We start from the raw sequence: 21,925 nt of genomic DNA, 5'->3' as shown, positions 1-21,925 counted from the left end.
GACTGATTTGAAGGTACTATTTTACTGTGCTAGGCATGCTCTTAGAACCACTGCTGTGTTTCTAGTTGAAATACACACAGTATTTTCAGTAAGAATTTAAACAGTTTTTGATCTGGGTCTGAGGATCATATTTCAGCATTTGCAAATCAATTTGAGACCCATTCCTTTGCATTTTAGAATCATTTTTCTGATGTGTCTTCTTATTACGCTGGTATCACTGGGATAGCATTCCAAAAGGAAATGTCTGTTTATTTTATTCACTTTTCCTCAGGAAAGACAGTGGTGAAAAGAGTCATTAGCACATTGTATTATTCAGTAGCTCTTTGACCTTAATCTCTGGGGCTATGAAATCAATGGGAAGATGCCTGTTATATCACAAGCTCTGAGGAAAGCCCACAATGGATTTGTGTTACTGTGAATGTTTCAAGAAGTTAATGTAGCGTCTGTAGACTGTAGTCAGGAATCCAAGACCAACAGAGTAACCGTGTGTTACTAGCAGCATTTTCCATGTGTAACACACATGTATCAAGAAATAAATACAAGCTGTTCTCTAGGTTTTGATAATTCCTTTATCATGTTCCCCCAAAGACAGAAGAATTGGAAGGAAGGGAGTCACTCCCCTGGTGGTTTGATTCCTTTCAGTGAGTCTAGTGGTTCAGTCTATCATAGGGCAGATCATCATTATTAATCACGGGATGGTTACAGGGTGGGAGGGGAGGCTGTGGGTGGTAGTGAGGCCCAGATCGAAGGAAACAGAGCCACAAACAGACCTGTCCAGTAGTTTTCGGGGCCAGCCCTAGAGAGCAACATTTCACAAAATGTGCTGCACAGACCACCGGTTCAGAGGGGTGTTAATAGATTTGTGTGAAAAAGCATCCCACAGCCAAATGTGTAGAAAACACCAAGTTAAACAGAAAAACAAGAGAGATCTTGCCAAAGGACTTCCCAGGTTTTTAATGTGCTCATGTATATAGAATAGGCAGTGTTTTCCAAATATATTTGGCCACAGAACACCTGAAGTCTCATAATGCCTGTGTTTTGTATAAAATACTTTGGGTAAAATTGTTCTAGAATGTTGGTCTTTAAACATTTTTTTTTTGTTCATTTATCTCCTAGAGTAATTTTGAAAAACTTAACATGTTCACACATTTTTAAGCTGATGTCTATGTTGTTTAATAAAAAATCCAATGGATACAATAGATTATTTCTGACATATTTGTCTGATACGTGTGCTTTAAACATACTTTCATTCAATCCCTGGAGCTGCAGAGTTGCCTCAGCCCGTTTATAAACAATGTTTGCCATCTAACCTAATTGGCAAAGCCAGATGTCCTTATGAAACAAATCAGACTTACCACTTTTCCTGTGACTCTCTCCCACGAAGGAGATATTTGTGAATTGTTCATTTGTTTGGTGCCTTTGAGAATTTTATATTGCAGGACGATATACCTAGAAAGCCTAGAAAGATCCTGGGTGGGGCCGGGCGTGGTGGCTCACGCCTGTAATCCTAGCACTCTGGGAGGCCGAGGTGGGCGGATCGTTTGAGCTCAGGAGTTCGAGACCAGCCTGAGCAAGAGCGAGACCCCACCTCTACTAAAAATAGAAAGAAATTATATGGACAGCTAAAAAATATATATAGAAAAAATTAGCCGGGCATAGTGGCGCATGCCTGTAGTCCCAGCTACTCGGGAGGCTGAGATAGGAGGATCGCTTGAGCTCAGGAGTTTGAGGTTGCTGTGAGCTAGGCAGACGCCACGGCACTCACTCTACCCTGGGCAACAGAGTGAGACTCTGTCTCAAAAAAAAAAAAAATAAAATAAAAAAAAAAAAAATATAAAAAAAAAAAAAAAAAAAAAAAAGATCCTGGGTGGGTAGGAGCCATGACTTGCCTTGGTAAATAAAGCGCAAGAAGGTGTGAGGAAAGAGGAAGATAGGAAAGGAACATTGGTAAATGTGGTCTTAGGCAGATCGCTTCAAAAGGAAACATTTGAAGGCTGAAGATCTAGAAACTGGTCCCTTAAAAGTATCCAACCCTGTGCGACCCTATGAAATATCTTCATGTACCTTCGTGGGTATGCTGGGTGTGCGTACGCAGTGTAAAGCTGCTTCTTTGGAAGTGTAAGAAATATATACGTCCTCTTCGAGAACGAATTCCTTCTCTGCCTAAAGTAAGTGATCCTTATTAAATAGATGGATAGTCTTGTCTGGCTGGGAAAAGTATTTATCTCGAAGTATTTTTCCTGCTTTCCAGTAGAAGTCATCCTGCTAATGGAATTCTATAATGGAATTTCTATTCATCAGCAAAAGCTAAACATACACAGCTGAATCTCCAGAAAGCTTCACATTTTTGCACGGCCTGAAGATTTTCATGTACTGTTCTCACCTTGTACCTAATTCCTGTTGGTCACTGAACATGCCTCATTTCCTGTGTAAATTGCGTCACTAAAAAGGCAGTGAATTATTACTCACTTTGTTAAACATACATACTTTCCTGTAAGAGAATAAATGCATAAAAGTATATTTATTTCCCATAAGGGCACTTCTGCTATTCATAATATATTATGCATTAAATGTCATACTTTATTTATTCTTTGACATTTTCAACCCAGGCAACTGGCAGATTGTTTTGAAATCAGAATATTTCAACTACAAGTAGCATTGGCCATTATCTAGTTCACCCGCTTTGTGTTATAGGAGAGGAAACTGAGATCAAGAGAAATTAAGTGACTTTCTCTAGGTAACATAATTTAGTATCCTAGATAAACCGAAGCTAGATCATATATCTCCCATTAATTTCCCCCATGCCCCTAATCCTTTTTAAAAATATTATCTTAGACAAAATTTTCTCTATAAAATGATGCTAATTCTTTTTATTTATTTACTGTATTTTTTATTCAAAAATACTAAGGATGTACAAAATGTTTTTATTACATGGCTTGAGTCAGGGCTATAAATGTGCCCATCACCCAAATAGTGTTCATTGTACCTGTTAGTTGGGTTTTTGCCCCTCTCTTCCTCCCCCTTTCCCCCCTGCTTGATTTCCAATGACTTCTACTTTCTTCTGTGCATTTGTGAGCCCATCAGTTAGCTCTAATTTATTAGTACATGTGGTGTTTGTTTTTCTCTTCTTGAGATACTTTGCTTAGGATAATGGTCTCCAGTTTCTTCCAAATTGTTGCAAAAGGTATTAATTCATCCTTTTTATGGCTGAGCAGTACTCCATGGTATACATATACCACAGTTTGTTAATTACTGTGTTGCTCACCATCCAGAATTGTTATGAAGTTCCAGTGAGATAAAGTGTGCTATACAAATATAAAGGAAGAGGAGGAGGAGGAAGATACTCACCTCATTGTATTGGATTACTATATCATTCCCCAGTACTGAAATACTTAGTCTGTGTTGTATTAGGTCGTTTAAAGAGCATCTCCTGTTATGCTTATATACCTGACTACTCTGTATTTTCCTGCTACTTGCTTAACAGAAGTCCAGCTTTCTTATTTCTATTGTTAGATTGAACCCTATGACATTGTCAATATTCAATCATTTTAGACTTATAAGAAGAACAGTTTTGTGTTCTTGAACTTAATTTATGACTTGAGGTACATTGTAGGCTATGTAGACAGAGACGCCTGTAAATGTTTTAACTAATTGGAGAAGTATGTCAGTCTCCTTCATGCTAGCTGTAGCTCCATGGATTTTACCTACTCTGGAGGAGCACATGGATTTATATGAGGTTTGTGTTCCTGCTGCTGTGTTTCTGCTTCTGTGAACTCTGGACTCCCTGAACACAGCAGCTCAGATGGGCAAATGGGGATAGGTGACTAGTCTACATAGGTGCCAGCTCCTTTAGCCATTTATTTCAGCCTTGATTCTTTTACTCAGTAAGCTGTGCTATATGCAGTGGTTATACCATTTCTTTGAAGGATAGAATTCCACAATTTTCTAAAGAAATTTGGTGGTCTACAGAGGGAGAAAAATGAATAAATTCATTTGTTTATCCATTTTTTTAAAAAACTAAGTACTAAAATACTTTTGAATTAATCAGAATACATTAAGAAAAATTGGTTGACTGTGTAAAATATGAGACTTCTGAAATGCTATTGTCACATATAAGCTATTTATAAAATTATAAATATTGTAATCAAGTTAGAAGCTTCTATTTGATTAAAAAAAGAAAATAACTCTAGGGGAATTAAAGTCTAAATAGAGTTATAATTTATAATTTGCCAGTCACGTTCCATACAATTGTTTGACCTGATACTGTCTTCTGCTAGAGTGCTTCCAGTGAGTGAGTTGTTGAATTTAGAACATGATTTGTCACAGAAATAACATAGATTAGGGACTTTCACATTTTCTTAACAAATGCCATCTTACCATAGTACTTCAGTGTTTGAAGCAGATGGGAGGAAACTGCCTTGCTTAAAGCAGCTGTTTGGGGTGCCCGGGGCTCCAGGAACAGGTCCGCAGATAGCGGGTATGTCTGACAAATCACATCCGGGTTCCTGTCAGACATGGTAGTGCTCGGACTCCAGCCTTGCAAATCACAAACCACACAGTCCTGAACTCAGCAACTTGGGGGACCCAATCTCTGTTTTGATTCTAACTGAACCTCTCATTTATCCTAAGGCCAAGGCATAGGCTCAGAGAAAGCAGGGAAATGTTCAGATGTAGAAGATACAGACATTGAGTCAAGTCAATGACCCCTCTCAAGTCTTCTCATGGAGCTGGCCCTCACCTCTACCCCATCTTGTCTCTCAGACCACCTCACTTCAAAATGGTCCCTTTTGCACTTAAAAACTCCTATTTTCATCACCTCTGTGTAAGTTTCTCACTAAGGACTTTATGGACATTTTTGGCAGAACCCACACTTTCAGAATGTTTAGCATCCCTGGTGTCTGCCCACTGTGTGTTCCCCAGTCCTTGTGACAACCCCAAATGGCTCCTAGATAAGCATACCACACCTCCTTTGAGAGTCGCCACTGATCTTCCCTGAGTGCGAAGCGGGAAGCAATCTCATTGAGCTATGACATTCCTCTAGGTATTTATATTTTAGGAGAGGAAGTTTTTATATCCAAATGGCTAATAAATATGTGAAAAAGTATTCAGTATCATTACTCATCTGGAAAGTGCAAGTGAAAACCATCATGAGATAACATTACCCTCAGCCAGAATGACTTAATTTAATAAAAAGACTGACTAAAGATTAAAAAGGTTGACAAGGATGTGGAACAAACTGATACTGGGAATAGAAATTGGCATAACTACTTTGCACAACTATTTGACAATTTATTAAAGTAAATTTGGACCTTCTCTAGTGAACCAGAAATTCTACCCCTTAGATACATACCCAAGAGTAATGAGTACTGAGACCTGCCAAACGATGTATATATAAGAATGTTCAGAGCGTTGTTAATGACAGCCAAAAATTGGAAATAACCCAAATGTCCATCAGTAGTAGAATGGATAAATTAATTTGGTATCTTCATACAGTGAAATATAACACAGTGGTAAAAAAGAATGAAGTGCTACATACAACAACATTGATGAATCTCGAAGGCATAATAATGAATAAAAGAAGTCAGACAAAAGAGTATGTAATATGATTCCCTTTGTGTAAAGTTTAACAACAGGCAAAACTAATTGATGATAGGAGTCAAAATAGTAGTTAGCTGTGGGGGCAGAGATGCTGACTGGGAAGGGGCATAGGCTGATGGAAATGTTCTTAATTGTGATCTAGATGGTAGTTGCGCAGTGTATACGTAAAAACTCATCTAGCTGTATACTTGAGATTGATATACTTTGGTGTGTATAAGTTAGAGGAAACTTAGAAATTTATTCTCTAATTTGCGGTATTTCAGAAGATATAAAAATAAATCAAGGAAGTCGAAGGAAATAAGTTTTTCTGGAAGTGATGAGAGTGTGTCATGGAGTGTCCATGCTTCTAGGTGCCAGGGCCTAAATTAGGGGCAGTATAGTGCTAGTGCTGGTGACGCAAGCTGGTTAGAACAGTGGTAGCAGAAAGAGTCTGCCTTTTGTGGATTTTTGTGTTCCTTCTCATCTATACTCATAGGTTTGCTTGGTCCTTTTTGTTTGTTTTCTTCAGTCTGAATTCCCTTCCCCCATTCCCATGACATCATGGTCAGAGGCTGTGCGCAGTGTTGAGAGGAGACAAAGAAGGGGTCTTGGGGGAGGGCACAAGGCAGTGGTTGTAAATCAGGTATTTATGAGTTAGGGGAAAAGACCTCCACCTTAAGCCGGCAGCCAGCAGTGAGGCTGAGATGGTGCTATCATGGAAACCTCCTAATAAGAGAAAATTCTGGGTCTCAAGTGTGGTCATGGAATATGTGTTGGGGAAACCAATGGAGAGGGGTACAGGCTGTTCGGGGGGAAGAGGAAGGCTAAAAATTAAACCCAGTGGGGACATGAGGGGAAACAGGAGAGTAGAGATTTTGTCCAGCCTTTTTGACCACAACTGGCTGGTTACCCAAATTTGTGGTTTTCCTTGGGACATATGATAGGGACTTCACTTGCACCATGTAAGCTCCAACTGGACTTGGCACTTTCCCTGGTCCTTCATGGTGGTTTTCTTAAAAAGAATGAGTTATGGGGGAATATTTTCAATTACATGCTGTGCATAAATGTGCATTACAGCACAACACACACTCCGATAAAGAATAAGACAGGTGCTGGACCATATGCCGTGCCACTTGTCATGTAGCCGTACCAGTTTCCAGCTACATCCAAGTTGGAACACTGCAGAATTTATACAACAAATATGCATTACCTTATTATTTGGATGTCATTGAAGATATCATATTTTATCACAGAAATTAACTTAAAAACTGCATGTTTTGGATAAAATATGTACCTATAGATAGAATGTGAGATATTCATGTTTAAATAAACTTAATATTTACTTCAATAATGATTTATTGAGGACTGTATTTGATTTTTTTATGTGGTAATTCTGCTGGTAATGTATTGCTGCTATTGTGTCCAACTTTCAATTTAGAAATTAATATTTTATGACCTTTAATAAAAAGTTTGTAGAGGAATTCATGATTGAAGGAAGTAAATATTATTAATATTTCGAAATGGAAGTACTAACAGCCAAAGTCTGTTAACTATTAAGCTTCGTAGGCCACATTGAGTAAAATATAAATGACTCTTCATTTTTCATTTTTAACTTACTGTCTTTTTTGGTTTTTAATTAATTACCTTTGCAAGTGATTGTATAACCTCTCTTTTTAGAGTCACCACATTCTTATTTTTCCTTTTTCAAATCATTTTGATTTCCCATGGATCTCCTATAAGCAGATGATCTTAAGTATCTGTTTCTAGTCATTGTTTCCCCCTTCACTTTGTTCCTGAACCTTCTGCTGCTGCATTTGCTGCTGCTGGGTGTTTCCTGTGGGTTTTCCAGTGTGACCTTGAGCTGTAGAACTGAACTCCTCATCTTCCCGCCCTCTTTCCTCCTCAGAACTCTTTCTACAAACCAACTGCGGTTTTTCTTCTTCTCTCCGATTTGAAGCCTCCCAGACATCTCTCCTCTTTTCTCTCACTTTCTAGTGTTATGCTGCCCCGTCAAACACCATGCATTGTCAATTGTTCTTTAAAAAAAAAAAAAGAATTATTTCCCATCGTCCTGATTATTCTCACTGTCACCAACCCGGCTGTCACCACCCTCATGCTCACATGACTCCTTCAAGTGATCAGACTTTGAACCTCTCCTCCGCAAGCTGTATGCTGCCAGGTGAATTTTCGTAGAGCCAGCCTTTGATGACATCTTCCTCCTGCTCAGAAACTTTTAATATAGCTGCCTGTTCTCAATCAAATTGAATCCAACCCTACCTTGGCTTTTGCCAGCTCTGTTTCCAACTATTTACCTTCCTGAAACTTCTTTTCCAGTCATTGGTTTGACTCACCTTTTCCTGAGCCCCCTCCCCCGGCCGGCCTCTGCTCATGCTCCAGCGTCCCCCACGCAGACCACTCCTTCCCCTCCTCGCCGTCCATCCAGCTGCTCCCCAGCCCCCAACACCCTGAGGAAGTCCTGCCTCCTCCTCAGTGCTGTGGGCTTTCCTGCCTCTGACTTCCTTTAGTGGCTCTGACTGTTTATGGAGACAATTTTATAATTTAGTTTCTTCCCGTTTATGACAGTTCTTCTAACGGTGATAATTTGAACTGCTTTTTACTTCAGTTTTTCACATATTTTTGTGTACGGCTAGATCGTCGTCCTCTCCAAAAGGAGTCTTTTCCTTACCTATACGCTTGCTCTGTCATGCCTGACATACTCTAACGCTAAAACGTAAGCTCTGTGAAGGCTGGAATTTTTTGTCAGTTTTGTTCACTAGTAGATCTTTAGCACTGAAAACAGAACCTGGCGTGTAGTAGGTGTGTAACAAATATTTGTTATATAAGTTGCAAATGTTCAATAAATGTTAATTTATTTGATTCAAGGTCATGCACACCTGCTACATTCCTTCTTTAATATAACTGAGACATTATTATAGTGAAAAAGAAAAGGAATGCAATTTGTAGCCAGACTCTGCTCCACGGGGGTTGACTGCTACTTCTAAAGAATTTTGTTTTCCTGCAGATATTAATGAATGCCAACTACAAGGTGTGTGCCCTAATGGTGAGTGTTTGAATACCATGGGCAGCTATAGATGTACCTGCAAAATGGGATTTGGGCCGGATCCTACCTTTTCAAGTTGCGTTCGTAAGTAATGATCACTTTTTATTCTTATTTTAGATTAGTTGTCTTTGGGGGTTATCCAGAGAAGGGAAATACTCAGTGGTCAAGAGAATGTAACTATGTAGTAAAACCTCATTAGTTACAATGACAGGAAGGACGGGGCCTGCTTGACGTAGTAAAATAAGTCTGTATTACAGAACCTTCTCCAAAGTGCATTTTTATTATGTTCAGAAAACTGTAATAGCTAAAACTTAGAGAATAAGCACACTTAGGAAATATACTTTGATAAAAAGAAAAGAGTTAATTAAAATCAGCATATCAACATTTTGTGGGACCTGAGAGATGAAAACAGGTTTTTCCCCTTATACATAGATTATTTTAAGCATTCTTTAGACTGAATTAAACTTTGTCCCAGCTTCTGCTTTTAATTATTCCAAATTGTGAGTCACTGGAATCTGATTTAATGAAGTTTCACTCAGTTGGAAGAGTCTGGAAAATAGTTACCAAGGCCCTGTGTTTTGTATTTTCTAATTCAGTTCTAATTTTGAATATTCTATTCTCTTGTCCTTCAAACCCACCAAAATGCCCTTGAATATATACTGTTTTGCCTTACAAATGTCTGTGAAATTATCTCATGAACACGATAAAGGTAAAAATCCTCCATCAAAGCATATGTTCCAATATTGGTTCTGAAAATACAGTTTCACCAAAGAGAAACTCCCTGTCCACAAAAACTAATCCAGTATAATCACTATAAATCATACACTGTTAGAGAGAAACACATTTTAGGTGTAAGTTTCTCAAATGCAGAATTTTTTAAGGTTACCTTATTTTTAAAGTAATCGTGCTCATTATTATAAAAGTAGGTAAGCACTGCAGATTTTTTAAAAGTTACATACAGCAAAGTTTAATGCATGGCAAAAAACTGTTAGAATAATTTTAAAAGCAATTCTCAGTTAATTTCTGTCCTGCAAGGTTTTCGTTTTTATGTATTTTTTAATGTGGCTTTGGTATATGCTAAGCTGTATCCTTCTTGTCCATAGTTTTTAGCTTGCCGTTTATTTGATCAGGATACATTCTTCATGAAGATTCTGTCATTCATTTTTAGCCAAGTTTATCTCTCTAACCCTGTGCCCTAAGGTGAGATGCATAGAGATGATGAAATAAAGACAAATGTAGTAAAATACAAATGACAGCCTCATTTATTAGTTTCAGATGAGTTTGTTGAAATATTGTTACTAATTACTGCTATTTTCCTTTAAAAACTGTCAACTGCAGATTAGGAAATTTTGCACGTAAGTCCTTTTTTCCATGTTCTTTTACAGACAGTTCTGATCACGAAGCAGACAGACACCTAATTATAGGGCTTTTTTAGGGGGTGGTCAAATTAGACTGTAAAAGTATGTTTGCATACGAGGTACATTTGAAAACTGATGCAAGGATTTGGAAATTTTAGGCCAAAAATCACATTGTTGACAAAATCCAGATAATTTAGGGATAATTTTTGGCTGATTTGAATTACATGAATAAATATTTTAAATAGTTTCATAATTTAAGTGTAAATGATTGTCAAGAGCTTGGATATTGAGTTTGTTGTGAATGGTTTTCTTGCTCTTTGACTTGTAGTCTGGTTAAAATTCTTACATTGAAGGTTGCAGATTAGGTAAACTTGGAGAGCTGGTCGCGAAGTGTTTTATGAAACTTTGACTAGATCTGATATCTAGAGTTAAAGGCAGACATCCAGGTTTTAATAAGATTGTAGAAATCTGCCAATGAGATTTTTGAAACATTTGCACATTTCCTTAGCATTTATTTTCCCTGTCATTGCCCAAATAATTCTGAACTTATTAAACAACCATCCATTCTTATTTGAAAAATAAATAATTCAATTTTACGGTTCAGTTACAACAGCTGAAATGATAAGTATTAAGAGACATTTGTTGCTAGTTAAACGTTCCAGTTGAGAGTTTGAAGTTAAAACCTGGGCTCTTTACCAGTGTTGAATGAGCAGATTTATTTCTCTTTCCTCTGAATTTACCACATGTAACATCACAAAGATATATAGAGTTCCTTCAGGATTTGTCATTTGGACCAATCCAGTCTGATTTGTGGGTGAACTCTGTGAAGAACTTGATGGGGGAAGTCTGAAAACACTTGGGAAGAATCAGGGGAGAAGGTGATGTTCAAAGAGTAAGGGAGGAAATTGGAAAGATGGCAGAATTCTTGATAAATATGGGGAAGTAATAGATGGAGACAGACAGACAGACAGACAGACACACACAGAGAGTCACAGAGCAGAATTGTTGCTTAATGTTTGAAATGTATGTTCTGAGAGGTATAAAACCACCCGGAGATGGAGTATGCAAGCAAATGGAGTATACTGACAACATTGGCTCAGGCAGCGTGAATTTAGGGCATATCCAGGACATAAAAGGTGTGGCTGACTCTGTGAACTCCAAGAAATGCACTTGGCAATGACTGAGGAGCAACGGGAAGCTCTCTCTGTTCTTGAATATGCTGAAGTGAACACCCTAGAATTCCTTGACTCCAGCCAAAGGTTGCAACCATTTCACTTTCTCTCCTTGCCCACTCTCTGTCCTTGACTTAGCCAACCCGAAAGGAAGAAAGTAGGCGAATCTTGGCATCTGCTGCCTCTGACCTCCGTGTCTGTGGCTCAGAATGTGGTGGCAGCATCCTTCAGACCTGCTACTACCTATGTTATGGGGCAAGGTGAAAATTTTAGGGCTTGTTGGAGCACATTCAAGAAAAGCATGATAACCTTTGCAATTAGAGTAGAAAGACTTTCTAGCTTTCTGAGCTGCTTAATTTGCTTCAGAAGTTAAGAGCTCTGGGATGAGTGCTACTGAGGGTGTGTCCATGGGTTCAGTCTAAAAGCCCAGATAAAAGAATTCTGACCCTGGGATTTTGCCTTTTCATAGTATTCTTGACCCATGGACTTGGAGCGACTTGACAGATAGAGAGGGTTAGAGAGAAGATGTGCTCAGGAGTTTATCCTGCGTGGGTAAATTACTGCTAGCTCTTCTAGCTTTCTTAGAATGGGCTTTCCTTTCTGACTTGGTGTTTTTTGCTCATAATAACATTGTTTTCCCAGGCACTGAGTCTGGGAGCCTGTGTCACTTGGACTCTTTCATCTCTTTTGGTTTCCAAGGAAGTCATTAAATTTTTATAATTTATTTTATACCTGTTCCTTTCTTTCTACCTCCTTTGTGGCTATCTCAGCTTAGACTCCTTGCTTCCCTCACTTGGAGGTCTCGTGGCACCATGCCCTGGAGGTTAGACAAATCTGTGTGAAGTGCTTGCTCTCGTATAATAACAGCAACAACAAAACCTGTGACAAGAATAATCTTTATTATATACTTAGTAAGTGTCAGGCACTGTGATAAGTGCTTTACATGGCTTATCACATATAACACAAGATTTCCATTGGGTTTGTACTGTTATTCTTCCTACTTTAGAGATGAAGGAATTGAGGCACAGAGAGGTTAAGGATCTTTCTAAAAGTCACACAGCCTGTAAGTGGTAGAACTCAGATTTGAAATTACATCTGTCTCACTCCATAGGCTAAACCTTTCATCAGAAAGAGGAAAATGGTCTGAATTGACAAGTGTATGTCAGTTATTTAAGGAGAGCTGTTATTTAATGTCACCTGCTATACAATAGAATAGACGGCCTAACTCTGCAATGGTCTTGAATTGTAATAAGCAAAATCAGAACCAAAAAAGGAGACATTACAACTGATACCACAGAACTACAAAAAATCATCAGAGACTATTATGAAAAACTATACACTAACAAACCAGAAAACCTGAAGGAAATGGGTAAATTCCTAGACACCTATAACCTACCAAGATTGAATCAAGAAGAAATAGAGAAACCGGAACAGACTAATAACAAGTAGTGAGATTGAATCAATAATAAAGTCTCTCAACAAAGAAAAGTCCAGGACTGGATGGCTTCGCTGCCAAATTCCACCAAACTTACAAAGAAGAGCTGACACCAATTGTCTTCAAACTATTCCAGAAAATTAAAGAGGAAGGAATTCTTCCCAACTCATTCTATGAGGCTAGCGTTACTCTTATGCCAAAACCAGACGAGGACACAACAAAAGAAGAAAACTACATACGGATATCCCTGATGAACATAGATGCAAAAAAATCTTCAACAAAATGTTAGCAAGCCAAGTCCACAGCATATAAAAAAGATAATAAACCATGATCAAGTGGGTACAAGAATGGTTCAACATATGCACATCAGTAAACATGATACATCATTTCAGTAGAATGAAGAAAAATAAAAACATATGATCCTCTCAATAGATACAGAAGAAGCACTTGATAAAATTCAGTGTCCCTTCATGACAGAAACTCTCAGTGAACTAGACGTAGAAAGAACATACCTCAACAAAATAAAGGCCACATATGACAAACCCACAGCTAACATTATACTGATTGGGGAAAATCTGAAAGTCTTTCCTTTAAGATCTGGAACAAGACAAGGTTTCCCATTTTCATTGCTCCTATTACACATAATACTGGAAGTCCTAGCCAGAGCAATCAAGGAAGAGAAAAAAATAAAAGGTATCGAAACTGGGAAAGAGGAAGTCTGTCTCTTTTTGTAGATGACATGATCTTATTTCTAGAAAAACCTAAAGATTGCACCAAAAAACTCTTAGAGCTAATAAAAAATATTCAGTAAAGTTGCAGAATATAAAATCAACATACAAAAATCAGTAGCATTTCTATACACCAATAATGAAATAGCTAGAAAAAAAATCAAGAAGGCAATTTCATTTACAATAGCTATAAAAAAATAAAAATACCTAAGAATAAATTTAACCAAGAAGGTAGAAGACCTCTACCAAAAAATCCTGACAAAAGAAATTAAAGAGGACACAAACTATTAGAAAGACATCCCATGCTCAGGGATTGGCAGAGTTAATATCATTAAACTGACCATACTACTCAAAGCAATCTACAGACTCAGTGCAGTCCCTCTCAAAATACCATTTTTCACAGAAATGGAAAAAACAGTCCTAAAATTTCATATGGAGCCAAAAAAAAGTATAAATAGCCAAAGCAGTCCTGAGCAAAAAGAACAAAAGCTGGAGGCATCACACCACCTGACTTCAAAATAGGATTATATAAACAAAACACATGGTATTGGTATGAAAACAGACACAGAGACCAGTGGAACAGAGTAGAAAACCCAGAAATAAATCTACATATTTCCAGCCAACTGATTTTTGACAAAGACACCAAAAGTATACATTGAGAACAGGAAATACTCATCAACATCAAATGATGCTAGGAAAATTGGATCTCCATATGCAGAAGAATGAAATTGGACCCCTATCTTTCACCATATACATAAATAAACTCAAGATGGATTAAAGACTTAAAACTCAAAACTACTAGAGGAAAACATAGGAGAAGTACTTCAGGATATTCGTCTAGGTAAAGATTTTATGGCCAAGACCACAAAAGCATAGGCAACAAAAAGAAAAATAGACAAATGGGACTGTAGTAAACTAAAAAGCTTCTCCGCTGTGAAGGAAACAGTCCACAAAGTGAAGAGACAGCCTGCTGAATGGGAGAAAATATTTGCAAACTTTTTATCTGACAAGGGGCTATAATATCTAGAATATACAAAGAACTCAACAGAAAAAAAATTCTCATTAAAAGGTGGACAAGATCATGAATAGACATTTCTCAAAAGAAGTCATACAAATAGCCAACAGGTATACCAAAATATGCTCGATGTCATTAATCATCAGGTAAATGCAAATCAAAACGACAGTGAGATATCACTTTACCCCAGTTAGAATGGCAATTATTACAAAGACAAAAACTAACAGAGACTAGTGAGGATGAAAAGAAAAGGGAACTCTTATACATTGTTGGAGGGAATGTAAGTTATTATAGCCATTATGGAAAACTGTATGGAGATTACTCAAAAAACTAAAAATAGAACTACCATATGATCCAGCAATCCCACTATTGGATATTTATCCAAAGGGAAAGAAATCAGTATATCAAAGGGATACCTGCACCCCCATGTTTATTGTAGCACTATTCACAATAGCCAAGATATGGAATCAACCTAAATTTCATCAACAGATGAATAAAGAAAATGTGGTATATATATACCAGATGCAATACTATTCAGCTATTAAAAAAAATGAAATCATGTCATTTGTAGCAACATGGATAGAGCTGGAGGTCATTATGTTCAGTGAAATAAGCCAGGCACCAAAAGGCAAACATTACATGTTCTCACTCATATGTGGGAGCTAAAAAATGTTGATCTCATGGAAGAAGAGAGTAGAATGATAGTTACCAGAAGCTGGGAAGCACATGTGGATGGGGGTTGGGAGATGAAGAGGTTTGTTAATGGGTACAAACACACAGATAGAAGGAGTCAGTTCTGTTGTTGGATAGCAGAGTAGGGTGACTATAGTTAACAACAGTGTATTGTATATTTCAAAATTGCTGGAAGAAAGGTCTTTAAATGTTCCCAACACATAGAAATGATAAACACTCAAAGTGATGAATACCCGAAATACCCTGATCATTACATATTCTATGACTATAACAAAATACCACATGTACCCCATAAATATGTACAAATGTTATGTATGAAGAAAAGAAAACGTAAATATGAAAGCCAGACCTTTTCAGTGGTTCCCTTCTTGCCCTTCATCCATCTTTGAAGGAGCAGATTTATTATTATTATTAATTATGGGCTTTTTCTCATGTACACTGGGGACTGCTCAAAATGTTTGGTTAGAAAATAAGCTGACACTCCCTGACTAGCTAGCAATTGACTTACTGATGACTCTACCAGCCAATGATTCTCTTTTTACTCCTGTCCTAAAGACCTTCACTTGACCTGCTGCTTTAGAAGCTATCATGGAAAAAAAAAACACCAGTACCCCAGAACTTATGGAGAATATTTGGGGTTAGAAAATGATGGGAGGAAAAAAGCCTATAAAATCCAGATCTTTTAGGATAAGATGTTTAGAAAGAATTAGCTCACTAGACTCATATCTTTATTCTCCAGATGATAAAATCCCTGAAATTTTACATTTTTCTTTGTGGAATGCACAAGAATTCAACAGCTAGAGACTCACTTTAAGCAATTTAATTAGCACATACACATACATATTAATCCCTTAAAATACTAAATTGCCAATTTGGAGTCTTGGCTTAACTGTGGGGACAGGCATGATAGTTACTTCAAAATAGAGTACTTGGGGAGAGGATCAGGGGAAGTACAACAGGCACGGTGCCTCCTATAGTATTGGTGTGCCACATAGATGGCTGAGCTGGTTCTGAGGAGGTGTGTGTGGAGAATTAAGTCGAAGGGAGCCCATATCACAGTTCACCAACATCAAGGATTTGAGAAAGCTCTGCTCTGAATAGCTCTTGTTCATGGGACCGACAACTGACACTCATGCAATTAGTATTATAGTCAAGACCTACTTTGTGAAAACTTGGCTTTTGTGAGCCTAGTTGACATTGTTTCTGTGGAAATATGTGTTGGAAGTTTCAAACCCTCAATTTGGAGAGGAAATTTTAGAGCAAAATCCTTTGTGAGCTACACTAGAACGTATGTACATGTTCTAAAGTTCATACAACCTATAGATACATACTCTCATACACACACACACACATGCTGTAACTGAGTGATGTTCAAGTATTACAGGGACTTACTATCCTTTTGGGGATAATAACTTTGATCTTTCATAGCTTACTTGCACACACTTCAAAAAGTAAATAGGAGAAGGAGAGGAAAACACTCAGATTTCTCCATTTTACCACTTTTTAAGGAGCTCTTGGTAGAGCTGTGCTTACTAGACATACTGTGTAAATTTGGAAGCTTCAGGAAAGTCTCTGCTCCCTTCGATACCCTGTCCTCATCCCCTAATTCATCTATAATATCTTTCTTTGACTTTCTTCACTTTGCTGAAATTCTACCACTGAGCAGTGATCAAGTTGGATACAATTGCACTTGAGAGGATGGAGATATCTAGTTTTATTATAAATAAGGGTGGCTGACATGTCTATTCTATAATAAGAGTTTAGCATATGACATTTCTAATATGCATACTGAGCCCAGCATTTATAAGTGAGGAAGTTACTGCGGCTCAGCCAGTGTATTACTCAGGATTCTCTCCAAAGAGACATAGCCAGTAGATAGACCTTTGTGTTGGGGGTGTGTGTGTCTAGGCCAATTCCTTAAAATATTAATAAATACCAACCTTCTCCCTCCTTCTGCCCCTCCCTAACATGTATATATCTTTACACATATATTAGAGGATTATTCTTGCTCTCTCTAACGTGTAGTATATATGAGTATATGTGTGTGTGTATATACACACACACTACATACATACATACATACATATATGTATATGTTATATTTGTGAGTGGCTGGGTATTTATTTCAAGGAATTGGCTCACACAGTTGTGGAGGCTGGCAAGTCCAAAACCCACAGGGATGGAGACCGGGAAGAATTAATGTTGCAGCTTAAACATGAAAGGAGTCTGTTAGCAGAATTTCCTCTTCCTCAGGGGAGATCAGTCTTTTTTCTCTTGAGGTCTTCACCTCATTGGATAAAGCCCACCCACATATGGATGATAATTTGCTTTACTCAAAGTCTTCTGATTTAAATGTTAATCTCATGTAAAAAATACCTTCTCGGCAACACCCAGACCAGTATCTGACCAAATATTTGGGGGCTGTGGCCTAAGTTGATACATAAAATGAACCATCATAGCCAGTGAAAGCGAGTTCCCCTAGTCTGTATTACTGGCAAGTGGTGGATCCACAATTTGAATCCAAGTCTGTCTGGCTATAAAAACCCTCACTCTTTCCACTGTGCCACAGCACCCTAAGGCAAGCAGGTTATTTCTTGTAGCATCTAGCTGAGATGTCAGTCCTGTTGGAAGAATGAAAATTTAGATCTGAGCAAGAAGGGTAGGAAGGGTAGGTGGTTCGGGAGCTCCAGGTGCTGGAGGAGTTGGGTAAGGGAAAGACAAGTCAGGAAAACCTCATTTGGATGGCGAAATAATGGAGCAGAGCTTTGGTTGGGTTGGTGGACGCTGAATTTGGTCTGATTTAGCAGTTTTGTCTTGGTCTGGACCTGATTCTCTAGAAGGTACTCCATCTACATTTGCATTAGAAAATGAACTTCTTGAAGGCAAGGCTGTGTTTTATTTATCCCCATATTTGCCCTATTTGTGTGGTAAAGTGTCTAGCTATTAGACTGATAAACTCTTATCTACTCAATTTACAGTAGAAGATTAGGATCGGGGTTTAGGTATTGGATGGCTATAGCCAGTTGTACTTTTCAGTGTTTTCTGAAGGTTGAACATATTGTCTGCTTCTTTTCTGGTGTGTTGTCTGGCTAGAACGAGGGCTTTGTGTGGCACTGCAAATCAGGAGCTACTTCCTGCCTACCGTTTATGTTCACTGGCCTAGAGAGATACCTGATGGGCCCTGCAAGTTCTCACTTCCTCAGAGTGAGAAGAGCAGCTGCTGGTTTGCAGCCTCAACCATGGTGCTGAGTTCCCATAGTGCCTAGTTGTTCATCAAATGCTGTCCTGGAACTATCCCTATTGTGGCTCAACACAGGAAAATAAACTAGGTAGTGGTTTTGGTAGTAGGTGACTAGGTTTATTTGGGCAGGTGGGTTTTTGTCAAAATTGTTTCTTTTCACTTCTGCACACCTGCCTGATTGAATGCTTGCTAAAGTGGAAGAAGAGACCAGACAGGGACAAGAACAATCCCTGTCATGGCATTTGGCGCCCTGACTCTAAACCTCATTCACTAAACTGACTCTTAGTCGATAAAAGCGATACCCTGAATCTAGATAAATTTATTCTGAAGCATGGTTTCTTCTATACTTTAAGGTTCATTTTACCGTGACTTGAAAAGTCTGTCTGGTGTTTGTTCTCACTTGACATCAGGCTTTCTCTCTCTGCTTCAGCGGATCCCCCTGTGATCTCGGAAGAGAAAGGGCCCTGTTACCGACTTGTCAGTTCCGGAAGGCAGTGTATGCACCCTCTGTCTGTTCACCTCACCAAGCAGCTCTGCTGTTGTAGCGTGGGCAAGGCCTGGGGCCCACACTGTGAGAAATGTCCCCTTCCAGGCACAGGTAAGACATGCCGGCTATGTGCTCACATACATTCCCAGCCACGTGGGTGTGCAGGATATTTAGGAGTAGAGAGGCCAGAAGGCTGTGCTGGGCCTTGTGCTTTGCTAATGACTGGCTGCTCATCACTCGCAGTAACCAGCCCTTGTGCTGGTTGAGCCATTCGCTCATTTATCGGACCCTATGCTTAATTTCTTTAATTGGAATTGGAAGGAATTATATTCATGATTGAATTTATGCTATGAAGCTTAATAACTCAAGGGTAGATCCTGCCCCTGTGAACTTCCAGGGGAGTTGAGTATTAAGAAGTTGATTTTTCTTTAGTGTTCAGTTTGGTACATAATTGCCTGATGCCCTGAAAGTGTAAATTTATCTAAGTACCTTACTTCTGCCAAGGAACCTCCAACTTCTCAAGCAGGATAAAGTGGAGTTAAATGGAATAGAGAAAAACGTAACCTGCAAATATTGGGCTTGATATTACCAAGAAAGGAGTGGCCTTTCACTGGCTTGAGATGGGCGGGGGAAACAGTCTATTTAGTTGTTGATGTGGTAAGGTGCTTCCCACCTTGGGAGTTGTATTAACCCTCACAAGGCCATGTAGTGTCTTAAAGCTATAACTTACACTAGAGCAGACAAGGTTTAAATATAAATTTGAGTGTCATGATCCACCTTTGGAGAATCAGAAAGAACTCTGTTAAGGCAAAGATAACACAATGTTGATGATATATTGGTAGATTAGATAATTTTAGACACCTCCAAAAGGCCTCCTGTTCCACTTGATCTGCTTATTATTAAAAATTAATGGTCAAGTAAATGATCTTTATAATTCATAGACACATTTATCTTGAAGTTCAGTTTTGATAGCTTTGTAATCCTCACATGAAGCATACATTAAGATGGTGAATATAACTCAGGGATATTCCTCCATAGTACTCTAATTAAAATGGAAAAGAATATCAAGGGTAAAATTTTTTGCACTTACCTAATTTTTGGTTATATGGTGATTCTCATTTAAAATATTTAGTTCAATAATACTTCAAAATTTGGTAGAAAAAACAACATGTTTTTCTTCTGGAAACATCTTTTCAAGTAAAAATTATATTTTCTAGTTAAGCATAAGAATGAGTTTCCACCATTTAGCATGTGATCCTTAGAAAAATAATATTTTAGCATGTTTTAATGACTGTTTTAGAGCTTCCTTTTTATTGAGAACTAATTTTAGGTCCTGAACATTCAATAGAAGATCTCTTGTTCAGTGGAAGTGAGAAATGACTTATTTTACTTTCAATTTTAAAAGTAGAAATAAAAAAAATTGACCATAAGCTCCTTGGTGTCTGCGTTTGGTAACTCGCCTCCAACACCAACACCAAAGGGATTAGGTGGATTTTTCCTCCTTGGGCCACACACCGCCTTTCCCTCCCCAGTTTTTCCCCTTTACTTACTCATGGGGATTATACAGTGGAGGTTAGCAAATGATGTGAGTCTACTTTTTTTTTTTTTTTTTTTTAAAGAAAACCACTTTTTTTTTGGCAGGACTAGTTATTCCAGGGCACAGAATATCTCCTCGTCCTCTGGGTAATTAAACCAGCTGGTCATGTCCAGGCTTTTGCCCAGTTGTCTTTTTTTTACTTGGAAATAGCTGCATCCTGATCCAACATTTCCTTCCTTCCTTGGTTTCTGTCTGTCATCTCTAGCACGACTCCCTTCGCCAGATTCCTTCTCACTGTCCTGAGACTCTCTCTCCACAAACCCTTCCCCATTTCAGTCCTCCTCCTCCTTACCAACATCCTGATACCAGCTGATGCACTGCATTCTGGCCAAGCACTTTGGGTCCTTCCACTGGAAACAAATCATGAGGATTTCAGCACCTCATTTCCCTGAATAGTGTTTCCTTTTTTTTTAGACCTTCTTATTCATCATCTAACTTAGATGTCAGTGAGCTCTTTGTTAATAACTAATGAAATTACAACAAAGCAGGAAGAAAAGAAGAAAGCCTGGTTTTTGCTGATAATATGCATACATGCAACGAGAGATATAGAATATATATAGTGTCTTCTACATGTAAAATATCTCCTAATGTATTATGTATATGTATTACATATATACTATTACACATATGATATATATAATATCTCCTGCTTGGTTGTTGATATATGTACAGTCTGGTCTCCACATCTACGGGTTGAATACACAGATGCAGAACCCACGGGTATGGAGGGCCGACTGTTCTAAGCTAGTTTATGTAAGGGACACAAGCATCAAGGATGTTGGTATCCACAGGGGGTCCTGGAACCAATCTCCCATGGATACTGAGAGATGACTGTATATATAATAAGATATATAAAATACAGCTAAATATATGCTATATATTTATAATATATATATTCTGATTGAGTAGGATAAGGAATTAACGGAGAAATGTTTAGTAAAAAAAAAGGTTGGATTTTTTTCTGTAAATATTCAAGTTTATCAGAAATTAAAGCAATTTGCTTACATTTTGCATCTTTTTGAAGTCTTAAAATGTAACTATATTAGTGATGATTTATTAAGAGATATTCATCATGATATTTTCCTCTGTATAAGTTTGCACTGTTAGATTTTTAAAAGGAATATTTTCCCATCCCAAATCTAGCTGCTTTTAAGGAAATCTGTCCTGGTGGAATGGGTTATACGGTTTCTGGCGTTCATAGACGCAGGCCAATCCATCACCATGTAGGTAAAGGACCTGTATTTGTCAAGCCAAAGAACACTCAACCTGTTGCTAAAAGTACTCATCCTCCACCTCTCCCAGCCAAGGAAGAGCCAGTGGAGGCCCTGACCTTCTCCCGGGAACACGGGCCAGGAGTGGCGGAGCCAGAAGGTGAGAGTGGAAATGGATCTTGGACTCTTGCCATCTGTCTGTGTGTCTCTGCCTTGGTTTCCCTGTTTATACTCCTCTAGAACAGAGTTTCCCAGCTTTGGCACTGCTGACATTTTAGGGTGGATAATTCTTTGGTAGGGAGTGTTCCCTGTGTATTATAGGCTGGTTAGCCGCATCTGTGGTCTTTATT

At 38.3% G+C, this 21,925-nt stretch overlaps 1 protein-coding gene across 10 annotated transcripts in view; it reads left to right on the top strand.

Annotated features, from left to right (window-relative positions):
* The window catches only part of LTBP1 (latent transforming growth factor beta binding protein 1), a 384,917-nt gene that overhangs the window by 234,481 nt on the left and 128,511 nt on the right, over window positions 1-21,925 (top strand). For 5 of the 10 annotated variants that reach the window (XM_069495124.1, XM_069495127.1, XM_069495133.1 and 2 more), the window contains 3 exons: window positions 8,600-8,722; window positions 18,711-18,878; window positions 21,667-21,735. In XM_069495124.1, coding sequence (XP_069351225.1) covers window positions 8,600-8,722; window positions 18,711-18,878; window positions 21,667-21,735 — 360 coding nt within the window. Of the gene's footprint in view, window positions 1-8,599; window positions 8,723-18,710; window positions 18,879-21,507; window positions 21,736-21,925 lie in introns of all 10 variants that reach the window. The other 5 variants (XM_069495126.1, XM_069495125.1, XM_069495131.1 and 2 more) reach the window with 1 other exon arrangement.

This window comes from Eulemur rufifrons, chromosome 19 (genome assembly GCF_041146395.1).
Source record: "Eulemur rufifrons isolate Redbay chromosome 19, OSU_ERuf_1, whole genome shotgun sequence".
Lineage (NCBI taxonomy): Eukaryota > Metazoa > Chordata > Mammalia > Primates > Lemuridae > Eulemur > Eulemur rufifrons.
Note: the sequence above shows the minus strand (reverse complement) of the source record. Positions and strands in the feature narration are given on the sequence as shown.